This window comes from Aythya marila, assembly GCF_965140915.1.
Source record: "Aythya marila genome assembly, chromosome: 2".
Lineage (NCBI taxonomy): Eukaryota > Metazoa > Chordata > Aves > Anseriformes > Anatidae > Aythya > Aythya marila.
In genome coordinates this window covers 103,729,683-103,751,854 of record NC_139043.1, presented here as the reverse complement: position 1 = coordinate 103,751,854, position 22,172 = coordinate 103,729,683, and the positions used below count along the sequence as shown (strand labels likewise).

The following is a 22,172-nucleotide window of genomic DNA, read 5'->3' as shown; positions in this document are numbered from 1 at the left end:
ATTTGTTAAGGAGAAGCAGGGCGCTTGGAGCTGTCTGTGCTAGGGTTCTCAGTTCTGACTGGGAAAATTAGCTGTGTTCCCTAATATTCTCATATATGAAACCGAAGGTGGGAGTAGCTGCCTCAGAGGTCTAATCCACTGTCGTTCTGGCATTATTCCATCGTGAATGAAGGTGCTTTGGGGGGATAGAGGAGATGCTATTTTTCTCCAAAAGTAACGATTTCGCTGTAGAAGCCGTTACGCGGTTATGGCTGTACAGGGGAAAGGTTTCTTCAATAGGGTGCCTTGTTTCCGTTTCTGTATGCTGCATAGGGGCAGGTGAAGCTCAACTGGTGCACGTGTGCACCTAGCACTTCAGGGTTCTGATCTCACGTGTGTCTTTTAGGCACGTCCCTAAAATGTTTCGGCTGTATTTTCTTACAGCAAGGCTTAGAATGTTTTTTCAGCACACGCCACTATTTCTGACAAGCTATTTGGGAGAAAAAAGGGAAGATGCTGTTGTCTAGCAGTAAATACCAACAAATGCAAATTTAGGTTCTTTCTGTAAAGCTTGGTGTCATGTAGCTGGCCTCAAAATGTCAAAATAAAGTGTAGTATGACATTTATCTCCATTTAATTGTATGTTTGGTATAATCTGCTAAGCTTTTCTCTGAACTAGCGCATCTGATTATTTTGAATCAGTGAATGACTCACAACCCTTAAAAATAGTCCTGGTTTGCCATATGTCGGCTTCAGATTTTCACCTAAAGAATTCGTCAGCTTTCTTCAACTCACCAGCGTCTCGCGGACTGTAATTTGCAAGTTGTTGCTTTAAAAAACCAAGCCAACGACAACGGGATCAGCTGAGCATGTCGTTGGGCTGGGAGTGACCTGCAAGAGGCTGGTGCTTAGCTGGATCCCCAGGCGTGTGGCGGTGAGAGGGGCGTCCCTGGGGCGGTGTCTGGAGGGATGTACAACCACCTCGGGACCTGAGGGGAGCCAGAGCCAGCACAGAGGCGTGTGCAGAGCTCAGCTGGAAGGTATCCAGAGAAACGAGAGACTCCTCTCTTTTGTTACAAGGAGATAGTGCACCAGGAAGCATCGTTGGGTTAGGTTTTGTAAAGTATCGTGACAGTTTTGAACTAGCATGGAAGCTTTTGTGAAAAAGATGAAGAAAAAGTAGAGCGACTTCGGGGGGTGGTGTAATTTATTGGGGAGATACAAACCGAAGTTAACAGCTAAACAAAACGTGTCCTACAAAAAGCTTTGGGAGACGTAATAGGAGTTCTAGGTGCTGTTTATTATTCCGTGTGAATCAAAAAAGCAGCAGCTTTGGTTTTTCTTATCTTATCTATATATTCAAAGTATGTGTGCGAGACTGAGATCTGCCAATTCAAAGACACGAGATCGCAATGTTCAGGAGCAATCAGCTCACGGCCAGTAGTGTTTCCTTTGGTACGTAAGTAAGGTGTATTTAAATAGAGAACGTGGTTGTTGTTTTTTTTCTTGCATAGCTTCTGTAATACCAAGCAGAGAAAAATACAGATGATAAGCACTTATCATCTTGAGCGAGTTGCAGTTTCTTCCAGAAGCAGCTTGACATAAGATTGTGAATAAAAAATAGCACTAATTGCTTACTGAATTTTAAAATAATAAAGAGATAAATAGTGAAGAAAGAAACTGGTTCTCACCAGTTGCTAAAGCAATAATAATATCAGTCTGAATAATTAGAATAGTTCAGATGATTGTGGTAGGTAACGTAGTTAGCGTTGGTAGAGAAAATGTTTAGTTTTAAATAATCAAGCGAAGTAGTCTTCTAAGTATGGAATTAATTGTGTCATTATTCTGTTAGTATTATATTATTATAATAATTTAAGGAAGTCACTTCATCCTCATTGGTGCACCCTTAATAGTTTGTCATCTGTGCGTTTCCTTTAAGTGCTAGGAAAGCATGTGGACCTTAAGTGATTGATTCAGCTCTGCAATTTCTTCAAAAGAAGGATTACAGCTCTTGGTATCACCTCGTGGGCAGTCCCCAGCTCGCTACCAAAGCTGGGGAAGCCCTCACCTCAGTGTGTTAAGATTCACAATTCTAACTTGTGGGGAAAGGTGTTCTTGTACAAGTGTCTGCTGCCCTCTGCTTCAGTGCAACGGAAGGGGCAGCTTTGGAAGTAGCAGCAGCAGCTTTCTCATTTCCACATTGCTGCCTTTATTCACCTTGCTCGCAAGGAGCTGAGCTTTTTGGACTGGCTGGTTTGGTCTCTGGAGGCGTACAAGGGAAGAAAGGGATGAGCGCTGGCTGCTTGTGTGAGGAGGGACGGGGCCAGGCAGCTGCTGCAGAGGAGTGCAGAGCGGGCACAACTTTGGAGCAAACTGAAAATGATTTTAAGCCAAATAAATCTGGTCTCATGTTGCTCTTTTGTACATTTGATAGCAGTCAGTGAAACACTACTCACTTAATTCATGTAGCTATGAAACAAAAATGCATTTTATCTGTATATTTTTGTCCTGCATTGTCTGAAAAATGTCACATTTCTGTGTATATGATCTAGATGAAGTTGATAACAAAATTCAGTTCCTGTTTTACAGCTTTGACTGCTTCCCTTGGCTTTTGTATTAAGAATAACTGAGCTTCTCGCTAGAAAAAAGACATCTGGCAGGAAGGAGCTCTTGGGCCTGAACATCGAGCTGTGGTGCAACCATAACTTGAGCTGGAAAAAGGGGTTTTAAAACCACCATATATGATAGCAGTACTGTTAACTTGGCACCTTGGGAAAAAGCTATCAGACTGACAGAAATTGCAGCTTGTCTTTCTCTCAAAAATTGTAGTAAGATTTCTGCAAGAGCATCACTTCTCTTTAAAACCATATCTAACTTTTTAAAATGGGAGTTGCACCTCACGTTAGAAGCTATAATTTTAATATATATATATATTTTAATAATAACTTGTGAAATTTAATATTTAACTTACCCTGGTAATTAGGCTTATTGCTCTCTTTGTGCTTCTAGCCTGTCCAGGTGCGTTTTAAACATAAATTCACATCACCAGTCAGGGAGCAACATTTTTTCGGATGTTGCAATGGAAACAAATTTTCACTGTTTTTTATTAGCAAGAAGTGCATCGAATGCAAAATGCAAATTCCAAAGGTAAGCATGGCAGCAACAAAACTCCCTTACTTCATGGTATTAGTAGTGTGTTTCTACCCTGTCACTATGGAACTGCATGACTATTTTTTCCTCTTTCCAATACGCAGCTTTCACTTACGTTAGTGTATTCGGTAATGTTGCCTGATCTAACATGGTAAACTTGCAGATATTTTACTGTGTTTGTAGTTTTAAAATTGTGAACAAACTTATATAAAAGCACAATACCAGTCTGTATAAAGGCTAAAATATCTTCTTCTTTTTTTAATTGAATGTGGAAAAAAAGTATTTTCTGATACCCTCCTCTTTAATTTTCACTTGAGGCTTCTTCAGAAATGATGCTTTTTCAGACAGTATAAAGAGCTTTTCATATTTGACAGGATATTTTAATTGATTGAATGGACTAGAAATGTAAGACAGTTAATCTTAAATGAAAAGATTTTTCACAGGTCGTGCTTCTGAAGTTTTAATCCTGAAATTTTGGTTTGCACTTCTCCAAAACGTATTTAGCTCATGTGATCAAGTGGTTTTTTATGTCTTGTTCTGAAAATGACTTTAAAAGAACCGAAACTCAGCTTTCCAGGTGAAGGAGGAACTGCTGCATATATGCAGTTGGGATTTTTGTTGTCAAGATGGCTCCGTGCGTTAATGTGACTGTCACGTGTAGGCGTAGATTGAAATCAAGTTCTACAACAAAGATAATTAAAAAGAACTAATTTTCTGGCAACAACTGTTGCAAGCTTATCTTTGAATGTGCCAAAATCCTCTATCAAAAAAAAAAAAAGTTGCATCTGTTGTTCCCTTCAGGAGTCTTTTTGTGCTGACAGTTTTATGGCGGCCTGGCTTACCTTTCTCTGTCATGGTTCAGCTTTATCTTGGTCACTGGTTCTCTCTAAGTTCTTCTTTCACAAGTAAGTTTTTAATATGCTATTTCAGCCAGACTTTGAAAGCATCCAACACATCCACAACTGTACATCGATGAAGCTTAGAGCTAGTGTGTGTCACTGAAGCAGTCAGTTTCAGATCTCTGTTTTTCACAGGTAATTTACATTAGGTATTTTTTAGCCCTAAACAGCAAGGATTTTACCACTCTTAAAAATGCCTTATGCCAGCTGAGGCAGTTTTATTTTCTTTTAGAGGTGGGGGGAAGATGACACTATTTTAGCCTGTGTACACCAGGGCTTCCATTAGAGTCCCTACACTAATTTTATTTAAAGTAACCCGACTCTTGTTGTGTAGGCAGGGCTACGCAGCAGGTGTGGGAGGGCACTCAGACCTTGTTCTGTGCTGTGCGATGATGAACTTCTTGGCCAGAGGTGGCACGTACCCTGTTTTAGCATCTGCTGGTGTTGTTACTCCGTTCATTTCTATTATATTTAGTAATAAAGTTGAAAACTGCAGTTGTTGTGCATTTTGTGGGGTAATGTGTTTTGGTTTTTTGTTTTTAATGATACTCTGAAGCTGGTTTTAGCAAATGCATATGAATTTAACCTGAAATTCTAAAGATGCCTCTATGTTTTTGTAGAAAGATGGTGTTTCGTATGCCTTTTCTCGTAAGGCTGCCTGGCTATGAAGACTTGTGGGTATTGGAGGGTATGGCAGCTGTTTGAGCAGTGGGAAATGGGCCCAAGGCAACTTCCCAATTTCTCTCCGTGGAGTTTGGTCCCTGCCACTGGCTGTTGGCCCTACAGGTACTGCAGAGCCCCGGTGCTGCCCCACACCGCGGGTGCCACACCTTGCCCGGCACTTTGCAACATCTCTGCCCTGGAGGTGGTGATGTTAATCAGAAGGAACAATCTGCTGAGCTTATACGTATTTAAATTGACTCTCCTCTTGGGTGGTGGGCAGATCTGGGGCAGAGGTGCAAAACAGAATTCATCAGGCCCAACTCTAGCTAGGATACTGAACAAAATGACAAAACTTAAGTTTACGTAAAGGCTAAATGCTTCACGTGGTCGTGATGAAGAGCTGACGCTGGCATTAATGGGAATATGCTTGAAAAGAGGAGATTGTGTGGTCCTGTTTTTTTGTGGAGAAACTCCTAAACCAAACTAATTAAAAAAGATCATTTCCTTTTACATATAGGATCTGTGTGAAAGGCATCGGCCTCTACTTCAGCAGCTTGCGCTCCTGTGGATGTAACATGGATCGATGAAACAATTGCTTTGTTGGCGTGACTCAGTGCAGATCTCCAAATGCAATGAGCTATACCAGCAAAAAAAAAAATGTTGGTGGATAAAACTGCTTTAGAAAATAAGGTTTTGCTAAAACTGCTCTGCTGGGAGTGCAGAAAAATCTCAAGCTATCCATTCCAGTTAGGTTGGGAAAACATTTGAATACAACCCCATCTGTAGTGGATACGGGGGTAATGCAATGCCTGGTGAAGGCAGATCGGAGATTTTTTAACTTTGGTGTCTGGGTCAGGAGCCACTGGTGTTACCTTGCTACTACGCAGGACTCTTTCTCTGCAACATCTTTGGTAAAGTAATGAGTAAATAGTTTTAAAAAATGATCAGAGAAGCTGTTATACAACCAGTGTCGCTGCATCGAAATCTTTCTTTGCTTTTCCTTTCTGCTGCTACAGAATGAGCAACCACCATGGTTCTTTTTTAATGTTCACCAGAAGTTGGATGTGATTTGCTTGAATTATATTGGATCAAGGCGAAAAAAATCATCTATAGGAACTGATCATCTGTGTCATGTGTCACATTTTGAAGGCATCCAAGTAAAGCTGTTTTTAGTTTCTCGTTAGGTTATGGAGTTGTCAGTTCAAGTGACAGCTTGTAATTTATAGAACTCTTCTTGTGTTCAATACATGGTGGCAAAAATGGAATGTAAGGCTCAGGAAACTTACTTTTTACAGTTTTAACACAAAAGGTTGGTATGGTGTTACTTTTATTTTTAGGAAATGCTTGTTTCTGGGAGTGATAGGCCTCAGAGCTGAATATTCATTCAACGGTAAGACAAACATTAACGCTGGCCTGCCAGTTAAAGGATTATTATTTAACATCTCTGTCGGTGACAGGGGACAGCGGGAGCGAGTGCACCCTCAGCGAGTTTGCCGATGACACCAGGCTGAGTGGTGTGGCTGACATGCAGGAGGGCAAGGATGCCGTCCAGAGGGACCTGGACAGGCTGGAGAGGGGCCTGTGCGAGCCTCATGGAGTTCAACAAGGCCAAGTGCAAGGTCCTGCACCTGGACTGGGGCAATCCCAAGCACAAATAGAGGCTGGGTGGAGAATGGATTGAGAGCAGCCCTGAGGAGAAGGACCTGGGGGTGGTGGTGGATGAGAAGCTCAACGTGAGCTGGCAGTGTGTGCCAGCAGCCCAAGAAGCCAACCCTACCCTGGGCTGCCAGCACCTACAAGGAGCCTACAGGAAAGCTGGGGAGGGACTCTGTCAGGGAGTGATTGGCATGGGTAAGAAAGGTGGTGGTGCACATGCACTGGTGGTGGGGTCTGCCTGTGTGTGAGCTGAGGGGGTTCCCAGGGCTCCACACAGCTGCTGGCAGGGGCCTCGGGGCGCTATCGCGTTGCTGTTGCTGTTTTTGCCAGGCAAATCGCTGTTGTTGCAGCCGTACCAGAGTGCTATTGCGTATTTCTGGTGAATAGGCATGTCCCAGGCTTGTTACCAGGGTTAAAGCCAAATCAAAGCGTCTGTCATACTTGCTGTTGACGCTTGTCATCTGCAGTGTTTAAGAAAGGGGGGCGGGAGGGTTGGATTTAGACTCTGGGCCATACATAGCCTTAGGTTTTTGAGTTGTGTGACAGAACTGAGGGTGCGGAGTTCTGGCCTGTTGGGAAAACTGGGTTCTGGTTTTCCATTGCGTGATCCACCCTGCTCAGTCTGTAGGTGCTCTAGAAATGATCTCAGAAATGCTTGAAACCGAAATCACAGAGTATCCTGAGCTGCAAGGGACCCACAAGGACCATCGAGTCCAACTCCTGGCTCCACAAAGGGCCACCCAAAAACCAGACCCAATGTCTGAGAGCGTTGTCCAAACACTTCTTGAACTCTGCAGGCTATTTGCCCTTACCACATCCCTGGGGAGCCTGTCCCAGTGCCCGCCCACCCTCTGGGTGCAGACCCTTTCCCTGACCCCCAGCCTGACCCTCCCCTGTCCCAGCTCCATGCCGTTCCCTCGGGTCCTGTCACTGTCCCCAGAGAGCAGAGCTCAGCGCCTGCCCCTCCGCTCCCCTCGTGAGGGAGCTGCAGGCCGCCATGAGGCCTCCCCTCAGCCTGCTCTGCTCAGGGCTGAGCAAACCAAGGGACCTCAGCTGCTCCTCATACATTTTCCCCTCCAGGTGCAGAATCCGGCACTTTTTCTTGTTGAACTCCATATTATTGGTGATTGCCCCACCTCTGATTTGTCCAGATCTCTCTGCAAGGCCTCTCTACCCTCAGTGGAGTCAATTGCTCCTCACAATTTAATGTTGTTTTCAAACATATTCAGTGTATCTTATAGTTCTGCGTCCACGTGATTTATGAAAATGCTGAAGGGAACTGACCCTGAAATGGAGCCCTGTGGAACCCTGTTAGTGTCTGGCTGCCAGCCTGACGTAACCCCATTTCCTGTAACCCCTTATGCTGGAGCTGTCAGCCCGTTGTTCACCCACCACGTTATGTTTCTGTCTGTCTGTATGCTGGTCATTCTGTCTTGAAGGGTACCATGAGAAACAGCATTGAAAGCTTTGCTGAAATCCCAACAGATATCAGCTGCCTTCCCTTACCCAGCTAGGTGGGTGACCTTGTCATTAGAGCAAATTAAGTTCGTTAGACAGGACTTTCCCCTCATGAACCCACGTTGGCTGTGACCAATGACCACATTGCCTTTCAGGTGTTTTTCAGTAACTCCCAGAATAATCTTCTCCGTAATTTTACCAGGCACTGAAGTGAGACTGACAGGCCTGTAATTAACAGGGTCTTCTTTCTTGCCCTTCTTGCAAATTGGAACAGCGTTTGCCAGCTTCCACTCAACCGGGACCTCTCCGCATTCCCCAGACCATTGAAAAATAATTGAGAGAGGTCTTGCAGTGACACCAGCCAGCTCTCTGAGGACCCTGGGATGAATCCCATCGGGCCCCATGGACTTAAATGCGTGCAGCTGGAGCAGCACGTCCATAAAGTATTCGATGCCAATTCTGTCAGCTTCTAATCTGCTTCATTTTTTTCTTCGCTCAGTTGATTAGAATTCGCTTTTTTGAGTAGCATTTTTAGTACATTCAGTCCAGCCGGTCGGGGGGTTATTTTTGGTTTTGCTTTTGTTTTTTTCAGACTGGCTCCACCGCATGAACTGCTGTCTTCAAGCTGGCTGAGTGGAGGGACTGGAGTGTGAGTGAGTGATACCAGTAGTTGGTGTTCAAAAATCTAAAAAGCACTAACCAAATCCTTCAAGCTACTTCTGAGAATTAAGCTAGCAGGGAAGAAAATCCCTTTTCTGTAATGCAAAAGTGTTTCAGTAATCAGGCTAACCTTGTTAATGCTATTTGTGTTGTAGAGGGGAAACCGAAGTCTGGCAGGACATGAACTCCCAAAATTTCCTTGCTTGTGGCTGGAGTGTACTTCTCAGAAGCCCTAAGCAGGACTGAACGTGGAAGAAACAGGAGGTGGGAAGGGAAAAGCTAGGAAACGGCGAACAGCCAAGAAGTGAGATTAGATGAAGCATTGGGTGTGGAGAGGAGGAATGGTGAAACCGAAGTTGTGCGGGTCTTGGTGGTGAGAAGGAGGTTGTGAGAGAGGAGAGGGACAGGGCTGGTGGTGGAGGAACGGGGCTGCTGGAGAGGGAATGGAGAAACTAAAGGAGAAGGGTTGAGCCTGGAAGCTGTGGGGCTACACCATGGAACGAGAAATTAGTACACTGAAGCTTTAATTAGTGCCAGTTCTGGAAAGTGAATGGCTCACGAGGGTTACTTCATGCTGTTTGTGTGACTGCTCTGACTGGTGAAGTTGTAAACTTGCTTTGCTCGTCTGCTTGATGCACTTGGCTTTCTCTTCCCGTGCTCACATTGCCCTGTTCAGCCGAGAAAGGGGCGCTGTTGGTGCACCTGGGGACTGGTGGGTGACTAAAAGAGCAAGTAGAAATGTTGCTCTTTGCCCAAGCTGTCGCTGTAGCTGACAGCCATCAGGAGGTACAAGATGACTCATTTGGGGCCTCCTAAGCTGTGCCATCCTGGAAGGCCCACGGCTTTGCAGCAGCCTGAGCTAGGTGCAGAACTTAGCCACGTCTCAGGTGTTGTGTAGTCTCAGTAAGTAACTTGCTTCAGACTCTGTCTTCTCACCTCCAAGTCATCTTTTTTCACCAGCCGTCGTATCAGGGAGTACCACTCAGAGTTTCTGAAGCGCTCTGACGTGCGTAGGCCACAGCTGGTAGTTTTTCTCCTTTCCTCTTCCGTCTCACTGCTTTCCAAAGTGGAGCTGTGGTTGTTACTGGGGTGATTTCCCCCCAGAGCAGCGTCCTCGTGTCTTTGAGTAACATCACTTCACGTGTGGCCAGGTGTTTTGGGCTGAACACCAATGATGAGAAACATGGCTGTGGTCTGGACCCTGCTCTTGCGGAGTGAAGACAGCGGGTTCCCACTCTGCCTCCGTCCTCTGCTGGGGCCATTTTCAGTGGGACATCCGGATTTTCAGTGTGTGGCCAAGTGGGGTGACCTGGGGACATCCTCCACACTTCTGTGTAATTCCTGCAGCAGAATTCCCAGTGTCTCTTACTCTGTTCAGAGGTTTTACGAAGCAGCATCTGTGCCTGCAGTCACCTGCTTCAATTCACTTCAGCTGTTGCAATTTGTTATGAGGCCTAAAATCCTAATAGAGGCTCAGTGCGAAACAGAAATAAAGGAGCCTTTTGTACCGAATAAAAGAGGGCTGTGAGTTTGGTCCTTCAAACAGGGCCTCTTTAATGTGTTGCTGCCAATTTTTGTGACACAGTTATTCTGCATGCTCAGCTCCACGTTGGGCAGGAGGACTTTCCCTGAACCTTGTTTTTGGGAGAACTGAAGAGGAGATAGGTAGGTCTGAGCAGGCGCATCTGGAAGCAAGCAGCGTGCAGCTGGAGGGGAGGAACCAACGGAATAAAGAACAAGGGAGGAGCAAACGTGAGCCTGAGCAAGGAGCGGGTCACAGAGGCCGAAGCATGTTGTGTGTGACCTGCTGAGGATGAAACAGAAATCAGGCTGGAGCCGTGGCAGCACTAGCAGCGGGCGGTAAAGAAAACAAAGCTGGAAAGGACAGGGAAAATGCAGAGAACGAAGTGCGGTGCGGGTGATGGAGCTGTACCACAGCCCTGAGCTGCTCAGAGAGGGGTCGGGTGGCTTCAGAGCACTGACGCACTAACAGGCCGGGAAGAAAGGGTCACAGCGGAGAGAGGATCCTCCCAGCAGGACCCTTCTTCTTTCTCTTAGTGTCTCTAGAATAAAGAATGAGCAGTATAAAAGATCTCATGAATATTTCGTTTCCCTTCCCAGTCCCGTGTCTCGCTGTGCCCTATTCAAATCCGCAGCTGAGGAGCTGCTCCTTCCATAAGCACTCCCTGAGCGCTCTCCTGCAGCGAGCTACTTTGTTTCACGTCATGAATTTCTCACTCTGGTCTGCCTGCAGAGAACTGAAGGATGAGGGTTTAAAAATAATGGAAGAAAAAAAAAAACAACCACCACCGCCACTTAGCTGGATACGTTTAAGATTATTAACCCGGCAAAACACAATTCAATGTTGTTTTCTGTATTCTCCCAGTCTGTAAATAAGACCCCAGGAGCTGAGCAGCTGAGTAAAACGCTGCTGTAGGGTGTTGTGTAATGTGCTGGAGGCTAGAAGCGAGGCACCACTTTTCCAGGTTGCTCTTTCCATCCTTCACAGCGACCTTATCCTTTCCCTCTTCACGCTTACCTGTCTTGCCCACTCTAGACATAGACCAGAGGCTCAGGGGCATCCTGTTCACTAGAAGAAATGATGTGTAGTCTTTCTAATTTCATTCCATCAGTTACTGTTGATATGGTGTCTGCTGCTCAGCAGCTTTTGAGGTTGTGTTTTTTTGGTGAATGCAATGAGAGAGGTGATGCGTAGGACGTGTACTGCTCGTTTCCATACTCAGGTGAGGTATGACCGTGCTGCTGGTGGTAGTGAATGTGCTTCTGTAAATGCAAATATTGACCTTTTTTTGGATATCTCCTTAGCCTAAAGCTTTAGGGACCTGGATGTTGAGTTCCTGCTTAGCCAGTGGGTATCTTTTGTTTCCCTGAATGAGGATTTCATAAAATACTGAGTATCCGTGATCATTTGTCTAGCTTAGCAAAGTCTTGGCTACTTTGTCCTTCCTTGTGATCTCCCTATCTGCATTAAACAGCACGAGTGCTTTAGAGGCTGATGGCTAGGGCAGAAGCCAGAGCTATTACATCTGGATGTGCTGTTGTTGTACCTCAAATACTCGTGGAGGTAGGTCTGGTGTGCCCTGGTGCGCAATCGTAACGTGCTTTAATTCTGTTTTCTGGGGCAGCGGCCCCACAGCCACCTTGATGACTTTGTCAGTTGCCGTGACGTTTGCATGGCTGCAGAGACAGCCGGGTCATGGAGCTGATGGAGCTTTAAAAATCATCGTTCTCCCTTCTGTTTGTCTTCCAGTAGATTTAAGCACTCCTTTAAACAGCAGCACAGACGTGAGCTAGATGAGAGTTAGTGTCTGACCGTGACTTGAGCTGTCATCCAGCTGCATGGATGGAAATATTTTTTGCTTTTTGGTTTTTATTTTGCTACAGCTCCCAAGCAAACGACATACCAGCATCTGGGTGCTGATGACCCAATATAAAACTTTTTCAAACTTGAAGTTGAGATTGCTGTAGATGATTAAAAAACTTGATTGTTCTTGTTTTACCTTCTTTACTTTGCATTAGCATGATCTGAAGATGGATTTGACTTCAAGACTCTTTTTTTCTGTCTTACTGCAACAAGCTAAGCAAGTTCTTATTTGCATCTATAAAATATGCCTGGGAAAGATGAAAATGATCTTCATGCAGCTGCAGTGCTCGCAAACACCCCAAGCTTCCAGACAACCCTATTTTATGTAACAAATTTAAAGTTAGCTGACTAGTTCATAATAAATGTTAACAATCAGCATGCAAACTGCCTCTGCGTTCTGTAAGAGTTGCTTCAAATGTAAAAATACAGACTTTATACTGTGTAAAACATTACATATTAAGCAGAGGTGGCCGAAATAGCAGTTCTCTTACTCTGTTAACATGGCTTAGGAGTTAATGGGCAGGTTCTGCAAACACTGAGCTTAGGACCTGCTGTTATATTCCTGCCTCGTGACGTCCCTTTCAGTGTTCATTGCAAATGCTGTCTGTAATATTTTCTGGACGGAGTTCTAAACAAGGTGTTTGAAAAGCATTGCTTCAAATTGTGATGTTTTTTCTTTTTCTTTTCCCTGCTCCAGGTGTGATGGACAGGTAGCAGAAGCTTTCACTTGGATATCAGGGAATCAGAATGACCGAGTGCTTCCTGCCTCCCACTAGCAGCCCCAGTGAACACCGTCGGGTAGAACACAGCGGGGGTCTTGCTCGTACTCCCAGCTCTGAAGAAATCAGTCCTACAAAATTCCCGGGGTTGTACCGCACCGGTGAGCCCTCGCCACCTCATGACAGCTTGCATGAGCCTCCAGATATAGTATCTGATGATGAAAAGGAGCATGGGAAGAAGAAAGGAAAATTTAAGAAGAAAGAAAAAAGAAGTGAGTAGGCAACTTGGCTTATTTCATGCTTCCCATTTCTCTTTCTCTCTTTCTTTCTTTCTCAAAATTGCTCAGTGTTCCCACTGGTTTGCTGTTGTTTCTTTTTCCTTAAACCTGTTTAACTGTGAAGGAAGTGAGCTTACTCAAACAGACTTTGTATGCAATACCTGTTTCTCTTCCAAAAAATCCCCTAACCACATAAAGGATTATATGGGCACAGGTGCCAAGCACATGCCAGAATTACCAATAAACATGTTTATCCAACATCTTTAACAAAGTGTTAGTAATTGCCTGGCACGGGGTTCTTACCTCATTATCTGCTCTGATCCTAAGTAGAGATTTTGAAGTGGATTTCGAAATATGTGCCGTTTGACATTTTAGCTGAAACACTAGCTGAAATAGAGCTGTAAGTTTGACCTGAATTTTACATCTTATGACAAGAGTCATAAAATGGGTCCTTTTTCCTTTAGCTTCTTAGTTTAGTCTAACCATGTGGTGTCCTCCAGTATTACCTAGGTATTATGGAAGAATTCAAAAACGTGCAAGCCAGCATCGGATTAGGAACTGGCAGAGTAAGGGTTGAAAGAAAGTAAAAGACTGTAAGAGTTGGTCTTTGTCAGTGTACCTGTATCCAAACTGGAAACTTTCCTTTAAGGGAAATACCCCCACCCAACCACCCAGAGTAACGGAAGAGAAATCTTCATTCCCGACTTTGAGTGGTGTAGAAAATTTTGGAAACGTGAAATTGCTTTTTTTTTTTTTTTTCCTATAATTTTCCTACATAATCTGAAAGAACAAAGCACTTAGAAATACTGAGCTGATGCTGAGCACCCTGTGTCCGAAAGATCCCTACTGTCCAACCCTCTAAAACCCAAGTATCACGGCCTGAATTTCAGTGATTTATTTGTTTAAACAGAGTTTCAAAATAATATTCGTGTTCTGCATTGCCCGTGTCTCAGAAGGCAGGAAGCTCTGGATGCCGTTGCACCTTGCTGCTTCCTAAAAGTGCAGTTTGGAAGATCAAAACCAGTGAGACAGCAGGCAATATTCTGGCATGTTAGAATGAAGATAGTGACTATTTGTAACAAGCACGCACATATTTAAATAATAACTCGTGAAGAATTTGCTGCCACAGCACTATAAATCAAAACAATTTCCAGGAATGCAGGAATTGTTGCTTCTGCCACAGTTTTGGAGGGCTATTGTTACTAACTAATGGCTGTGTGCCCAAAGGATACTGTAACTCAAAAATATGTTATTCTTTAGTTAAAACTAGCAGTTTAAGTTGGTACTTGAGAAAACTGATACCTTTGTGTTTTTTTTTCCTCTTGTAAATGACATTAACCTAATGCTAATACTGAATTGGTGGTAGAAAAAAAAACTGTATTGGATGGGTCTAAAATAAAGCCATTAGCTGTTTTTTTCCCTCTTTGCACATCAGCTTTCTTTTATAATTCTCAATGAGATGCCTCTAAATTTAGAATTGTTAGAGGTCAGCATTACACAGAGTGGGTTTCCTTGTGGTGTAATTCGGCATGTCTCATGCCTATAGGCAAACTGAAGAATGAGGAGGAAAAATGCTTCTTTAGCAAGTAAATGCGGGTCTGTGCACATTAGCAAAGTAACTGCTTTCTTCCACAAGAGATTATAACGCATTGTGTAGCTGATGTAAAGCATTTTTGAAGCTTGAAAGATGGGAAAAATCATCAAAACCACAAAAATGCAAACTGCAGGAAGAATCAAATTATCTCTTGCAGCTGTAATATGAAACACATTCAGCACATCTTAGCCCTATTGTACACAAGTCCTATAATTGCCAGTCAGATACAAGAGTAAGTTAACTAGAAAGCTTTCGGTATCTCTCATGCAATCCAAACATGGACGTTTCTGTAAATGTACTCTGAGGAGGCATTCCACTTATGTAAGGGAACAAGGGTTCTTTACGGTTGCTTAACGTGGCTGATTTCATGAATTCCCCTTCCAGCTTAGGCTCTTGTTATTCCTTCTGTACTTTCGATTCCACCTTATTCTGTTGCATGCACTCAGATTGTTTCTTTCCTCTGGTAGCTTTTCTCGCCCCATGCTTTGACATTTAGGCAATACACAGCCTGCTGTGGTCAAGTAATTTGGGATTTAAACAAACACAATCGAACATTTCATTGAGAAAAAAATACAAGTGTTTATACTACGTGATGACAGAGTGAATGTGTATTGAAATTAAAATATTACTGAATCAATGACGTTGTCATCCAAACTCCTGAAACTGTATGCAAGTTTAATCCTACAAAGATGTGGAGGTATTTTTTTTAATAGTCTTAAGTATAAATTTCAGTAATGCTTTAAGAACAGGAGGGTATATGGAGAGGGAAGGACAGATACCCCATGGTTATTTGGGTGAGTTTTTCAGATAAATCTTACCTGCAGGAGGAGCAAGGTACTCCTTACTTCAGTAGTGTTATGTATTGAAAAAAAAAATGGTGTGCTTGCAAGGGATCACTTATTCCATATGGATAATATAGTGATTTGATATTTTTAATGTTAGTGGCAATAACCTAATAATACGCAGCAATTACTCTAAGAAAAAATGCTAAAGATGTTTTGGAAATGGTAAAAAAAAAAAAAATAATAAAATAAAATAAAATAATAATAAAAAAAAATGAAATGGCACATTGGTTTTCATGTGCCTGCGGTTTCTATTCCCCACTCCTCTGCGGTAGCTGGAGTGGAGGTCAGCTGTAGAGTTATTTTAGGTGACTTAAGGGGTTAAAATGTATTTTCTTTTTATGGGGATAGTTTTAATTTGAATCTGTTTCCTGGCTCAAAACAACCCTTGTGCATCATGCAAGAACTTGTGCAGCATGAGAGCAAAACCAGATTGTTATTGAAGCAGGAATGGTTTTTATGAGACAGTGACCAGAAGAACTGATGTTACAAAATAAATATTTAACCTCCTTTCAGTAATCATGTGTTGATTAAAAAAAAAAAAAAAAATGCATAAAAGATGCAATTCCTTACAAAAGATTGTAAGAAATACTTATGAAGAAAGAGCTGTAGCTTACCACTGGGCAGGGTGGGTTCAGTATGGAGCTAGGATTTTTTTTTTATTTGTTAACATTTTCTTTAAATATTTCTTTAGAAAATAGAGAATTGGTTAGACTGTAAACTAAACTGTCTTGTGAAGGGATAACAATATCTTCTGAATTTTTCAGGCAGTCTTTTTGAAGTCTGAATCCCTAATGTCCTGGGGAAGGTTTCCCATGTTTTGGGGGATGTAGATGAGAACATAAATACTCCTGCTACTGACTTGGGGACCTGCTCTGAACACTGCTTGGTCCCCAGCTGTGTGCTAACCTTTATCTTCTTCTCCGGAGTTTCTATCTTGTGTGGGGTCCTAGGAATCTGCAGCTCTTTCTGACGGGCACCAACAGCTAGAAGACAGGAGCCTGTCATCATCCTGTGGGATTTTTCTCCTAACTGCTTTCTGCTCGGGAATGTATCAGTAGTGTGGCTGTCTGGCAGCCACACAAAAGCGCTCATGGTATTCCCAGCTGTTCCAGATAAAGCCCTGAGATGATGAGTTGTCTCTGTGCTTACGATCCTTCCGTTCTGTGCAAAATGCTGATGGAAATGAGTCCTAGCAGCGGAGACCAACCCTTCAGAGAGAGGGCTGTTAGAAATTGTGAGGAGGCCATTGTCATCTTGCACAATAACCGAGCGGCTGCCATTGGAAAGAAAACATTATTTTTATTGATTTCATGTGTTGAGCAGCTCTGAAGGCAGTTCCCAGGTCTACAGAATAAGACATCACTGGAATTTTCTGCCTGTGATGCACATGAGGGCAAACTTCGTTTGCTCTCCTTGCAAGGGGAAGCGAAGCAATGTGAGTGCAGAACTTGTTTGGGAGTGATCGGATTTTATTGCTGAGCTGAATGTGAATTAAAAGCAACGCGATATAATTGAAAGTCATTATGCTTGTGTGTCCTTCTTATTTTATTTAGAAAGGGTGTACAAGTTGGTGGCAAAGCCTCTGACAAACGGAATAAATAACCGATACTAACATTGCTCGTTGGCCTTTGTAGTCACATTTCACCCACTGATCTTCTGTGTGTAAAAACAGTCCGTGTTTTCTTCTAGTGAGCTAACTGCAGAGGCATGCAGATCCCCAGGGAACCAAAATAAGATAGAGAAGTACAAATGATGTGAAACTCGTCAGAAACCTGATGCACAAAATCTGTCTTACAGTAGGTTTGCAGTGTTGCACTTCTGCAGTGGCCTTACTGCATGACAAAGCTTTTAGTTCTGTAAATCAGATTCTACCAGAGTAACACTGAGTCTTTTAACGTATTTTGAAGAGATTTTCATTATTTTCAGTAAGCCAAAAGCTATACTTGCAACATCATGCACAGTATAAGCACTCAGTAACACATCTGTGGAAGTTCTAATGATGCTGGAGCACGGAGCTGCAGGTAGCCCAGCCGTTACATTTGTGGCAGTGGAGTATTTATTAAATTGAAACTTATCCCCTGTAAGTGCAGGAAAACATCTCTGGCACATATTACAGGGTGGTGGGAGACACAGGCTGTTAGTGCCGAGGGTCTTGAGTAAACAGTGAGCAGAAATCATTCACCAGTGATAGGTAATTGTTCTTATTTATCGAGTGCTTTTGGTAAACAACATAAATTTATACAGAAGAAAATGCATCTCTGATGAAGCAGCTAGAGTGATCTTATTACCAGAACTGTGGTTATTTCTAAGCGGAGTCAGCCTGCTCTGAAGGATGTAGAAGCCCCCTGATGGTATGGGTGAGAGATTCCCGGTGAATCTGTACTCAGTACGTATTTCCAAACTTACGTTGCTGGGACAGATTGGGGTAGACTGGTTATGTCTGTGACTTGCTGCTTCTTGTCTTCTCGCAAAGTCAAGAAATACCAGTTTCAGGAACGGCCGTTGCTGGTGTTACATTACCAAAGATCTGGCAGAGCCCTAGAAGGCCTGCGTTGCGACACCAAGCGTGGAAAGAGGCGACAGGGGCACTTTGCCTGCTGCTGACATCAACCTCTGAGCGTGATTCCCTCTGCTGGTGCTGAGAATGTGCCAGTAGTGGTCACACTGATCTGCTGGGGGAGCCACTGGGAAGTCTGGGGCTCTGTCTGGTGAAGATTTAGCTTTCTGCTGGGGAATGACATCTGTGAACCTTGTCTTACTCTCAGTGCCAGCCCCATCTCAATCTTACAAAACCTAGCGGTGATGTTCTCAGCAGTTCTCTCCTTATCACAGTGGGACTGGAGTCTGTACTCCTTTCCCATTCCAGTTTTTAGTTTACAAAAAGAGTCAGCGATGGTACAGCCAGTAAAGTAGGAAGATGAGGCCTGGTTGCTGGTCGTTCTCCAGTTAACATTTGCATTTTTATATTTTTTATATTAAAAATTCACTTGGACAGGAAATTTCTTCCCTGGAAGCACGTGTGTTCGGTAGGCCTGGGGAAGAGTCCAGGATGAGAAAGTTGGTCAAACAGCTGTAATTCTTTGATGGTAGTCCCGTGTTAGAGACGGGTAAAATGTCTCTTCATTGAACAGGTTTCAGGCTTGCCTTCCCCACACGGGGCTCTGTGTATGTAAAATCACAAGTCGTTGATTGGAAGTGGCTCCGGTTTGTAGGTTGGTTTAGGTCGTGCTTGTTGTTGGGGTGGGTTGGTTGTTTTTTTTGTTGTCATAATCTACCTTGAAAGATTTCCTCGTTCTTGCCTGGAGGCTAGGCAGGGCCAGCTGCAGAGGCGGAATTAGTAAAAGCCCCGGTGCCCGTGCTTTAAATGACGCCTGGTGTTTTGCTGCTGAGACAGTGCCTTCTGCCCAAGGACTCGTTTGAAGCTCTCCCCCACACTTGTTAAGGCAAACACACGGCTTCACCGGCAGGTATTGTGCTAGTGGTACTGCAGTTGTTTTATCCTCCCTGCGGAAAAGTAAGTTTGCTTGGACTTCTTCCTTTTTTTTTTTTGACTTTTTTTTTTTTTTGAGGCTGAAATTTCATGAATTTCGTGCTCATCTGCAAATGCGTAACGCTTTGGAGCGGGGTTGGGGCTGACGTGTAGTTTGGTCTGAAGTCTGTTGTTAGCCTTCCGTGCGTGTGGTGGCCTATCCTTAACAGCGACTCTTATACTGTTGCTTACAGGACCGTAGAGAAGTTGCCAGACAGTTGTTTTTATTTTGCATTTCCTTGACTATTAGATGGGAAGCTAGCCCTTAGGATGGACATTGCCATTATGAGTAAGTACACGAAGCATTAATTGTTTAGATTGTTCAGGAGCCCTGAGGCTCCTTTGATGCAACTGCGACCTTCATTTAGTCTTTGTCCACTTAATTGTGTAACAGCTGTAGAAAACCATCTTGAAGAGTCAGGCAGGCACTGCTTTAACACATAACTGCTCCCTCCTTCTTATATATTTCCTTTTCTCTCCTACTTATATGTCCGGAAAGTGAACAAACTCACAGCTGTCCTTTTGCTTTTCCTCTTGCCCCCCTTTCCTACCAGCCGAAGGTTACGCTGCCTTTCAGGAGGACAGCTCCGGTGACGAGGCTGAAAGCCCTTCCAAGTTGAAGCGGTCCAAGGGAATACACGTCTTCAAGAAGCCCAGCTTTTCCAAAAAGAAGGAAAAGGATTTTAAAATAAAAGAGAAACCCAAAGATGAAAAACACAAGGAAGACAAGCATAAGGAAGACAAGCATAAAGAGAAGAAGTCAAAAGACTTAACCGCAGCGGACGTCGTAAAACAGTGGAAGGAGAAGAAGAAAAAGAAGAAGCCAATTCAGGAGCCAGAGATACCTCAAGTGGATGTGCCCAGTCACAGGCCTGTGTTTGGCATTCCTTTGTCTGACGCGGTGGACAGGACCATGATGTACGATGGCATCCGCCTGCCGGCCGTGTTCCGTGAATGTATAGACTACGTCGAGAAGTACGGCATGAAGTGCGAAGGCATCTACCGAGTGTCAGGTACTGCGGGCGCGCGGCCGTGCAGGTGGTTAAGGTCTTGCACGTTTCGCGTTGTTTTTACCACTTCCAGCACCTCGAGACACTGCTTATAGTGTCTTGGTACAGATTTCAGCCATCTCAAAGATAATCAGGTAGCTCCGGCTCAGCAAACCCCTCGGGCTGCAATAGCAGGGTACTGCTAATGGCCGTAAAAATACGCGGCTTTGGGCCTTTCCTGAGAGGATGGTGATTATGAATAAAGCTCACTGGGTTGGCAAGCTTGTACATAATTTTTATTTTTTACTTCTGCATTAAGAATTACTCTGCTAATTGATGGGAAGGGCAGAGAAGAGAAGTAGCCTTTTCATTACTTAAGCTTCCCAGTGTTGTTTTTTCCGTTGTATTTTTTTTTTTCATAAAAACTCCTTTTGTTCGAGCAGAGCCACTAATAGGCAGAAAATGTGAGTTTCGGCATTTAGCCTTAGCCACAGCCAGGGTAATTAACCACGGCAGTTGTGTAACAGCAGCTTATATAAATCGCAGTCGGTTTTAGCCACGTTAAACAAAACAGGCCCTTTGTGAACTCCCCGTGCCCTCAATCTCATGTAAGTACTTCCGTGTGAACGTTTAGGGGAAAGTTTAGTGAGAAAAGGAATTTGAGGAGAAGCTTTGGAAACAAGTTACGATCCAGCACTGCAAAGCAGCAATCAAACAATTTTTCAAGGCTTCATTAAGCTGCCTTTATGCTGCTGATTTGTGTGGTATTTGGTAGGGGTGCATAAATGCCACGGCGGTTTAAGCAGTTTCTTGGTGTTGCCTGTTGGAACAGCCTGTCTGTGTGTTTTTTTTTTTCAAGGCATGATGTGTTGGGAATTTTCACGGAAGGTTTGTTTGCTGTAAGGCGTTTTTGACATTTGCGCTTCCTACGAGTTCTCCAGTGCAATAGCACCCTCTGGTGTGGGTAAGATTGTTTAGAGAGCTCAGAAAGACGATTGCAGTGGCTTAGCAGTTGTGACAACTTATTTGGGCGTGAAACAGAGCACAATTCACCTGGCATTAGCCGTGGGCTAGCTGCACCTAGCTTTGTTTCCTGATATGAGCCAAGCCGTGGCAATGCATTAAGTCAGTGAAAGTCAGGTGAGCATTTGAGCTTTCAGAACGAAACTTGTCTGACTTTTGGAAGATGTGAGTATCACTGAGCTATAAAAACACCGATAGGTAGAACCCGTTACATGGTGTTGGAGTTGATAAGGCCGTATTTGCTAACTGGCTTAGGGCTGTGGAACTGAGCAGCCTGGAAGAAGTCAGATAAATGATTGTTTTTACATTCCCCTACCCTTCCTTGTGTATTTCATGTTCCTTGATGCAAGGGCATCTGCTGACTTCAGTTCTGAGTCAGAACATCAGAAATGCTCTGGGTTAGCCTCACAGGAGAGCTCAGTGCTCTCAGAGGCAGCGATCAGGTAATTTCAAGTCATGATTTTAACTGTGCCACACGTAGATAACTTCTGGAGGTATTCCTCAATTAACTTAATTTGTAAGGAGAGGTGCATCTCAAAAAAAAAGACCGTTCTAACTATTGCATGTTTACGGTTGAAGATTTCTCTTAATTCTTGATCTAAATATTTTAAGGAATAAAATCAAAAGTCGACGAGCTAAAAGCAGCCTACGATCGAGAAGAATCTCCCAACCTGGAAGAATACGAGCCCAATACTGTAGCCAGCTTGCTGAAACAATACCTACGAGAACTGCCTGAAAACTTGCTTACCAAAGAGCTAATGCCCCGCTTCGAGGACGCTTGTGGCAAGAGCACAGAAGCTGAGAAGGTTCAGGAGTGCCAGAGGCTGCTGAAAGAGCTGCCAGAGTGTAACCACCTCCTCATCTCGTGGCTGGTTGTGCATATGGACCACGTCATTGCAAAGGAGCTGGAAACAAAGATGAACATCCAGAATATTTCCATAGTGCTCAGCCCTACTGTCCAGGTACGTGCAGCAGCACACAGCAAGCATTAGGGCAGAACTTCAGCCCAAAAAAAGCCTTCTCTGTAGGAATTCTCTTGCAGAGAATTAAACGCAGCTCAGAATCAGTCCCGTCCACGATGGGAACGTGGCACGGGGTGTGGGGCTTCTAGAAGAAAAACCACGCTTCAGGAAAGCTTTGCTTTTTTATTAAGAGTCGAGGTGGCGGCCCAGCAGCAAAAGGGCTGGGTGTTATTCTCTGCTGTTTTACTGGGCCAGTCATTTTCTAGGTAACAAAAGCAGCAACAATTAATGTAAAATGGTGCAGGCCCAATCACGCTTTATTGTGAAGTAGATTTTAGCAATTAAAATACAGGTAGTGACAATTCTAGTTCTTTCAGGATAAA

At 43.8% G+C, this 22,172-nt stretch overlaps 1 protein-coding gene across 3 annotated transcripts in view; it reads left to right on the top strand.

The window, feature by feature from the left end:
* RALBP1 (ralA binding protein 1) overlaps positions 1 to 22,172 on the top strand; it is a 28,460-nt gene that overhangs the window by 1,116 nt on the left and 5,172 nt on the right. For 2 of the 3 annotated variants that reach the window (XM_082754999.1, XM_082755000.1), the window contains exons 2-4: positions 12,548 to 12,841; positions 19,370 to 19,828; positions 21,440 to 21,789. In XM_082754999.1, the coding sequence (XP_082611125.1) occupies positions 12,598 to 12,841; positions 19,370 to 19,828; positions 21,440 to 21,789 (1,053 nt within the window). In that variant the 5' untranslated portion in view covers positions 12,548 to 12,597. Of the gene's footprint in view, positions 1 to 4,790; positions 4,815 to 12,547; positions 12,842 to 19,369; positions 19,829 to 21,439; positions 21,790 to 22,172 lie in introns of those variants that run through there. The other variant, XM_082755001.1, reaches the window with a different exon arrangement.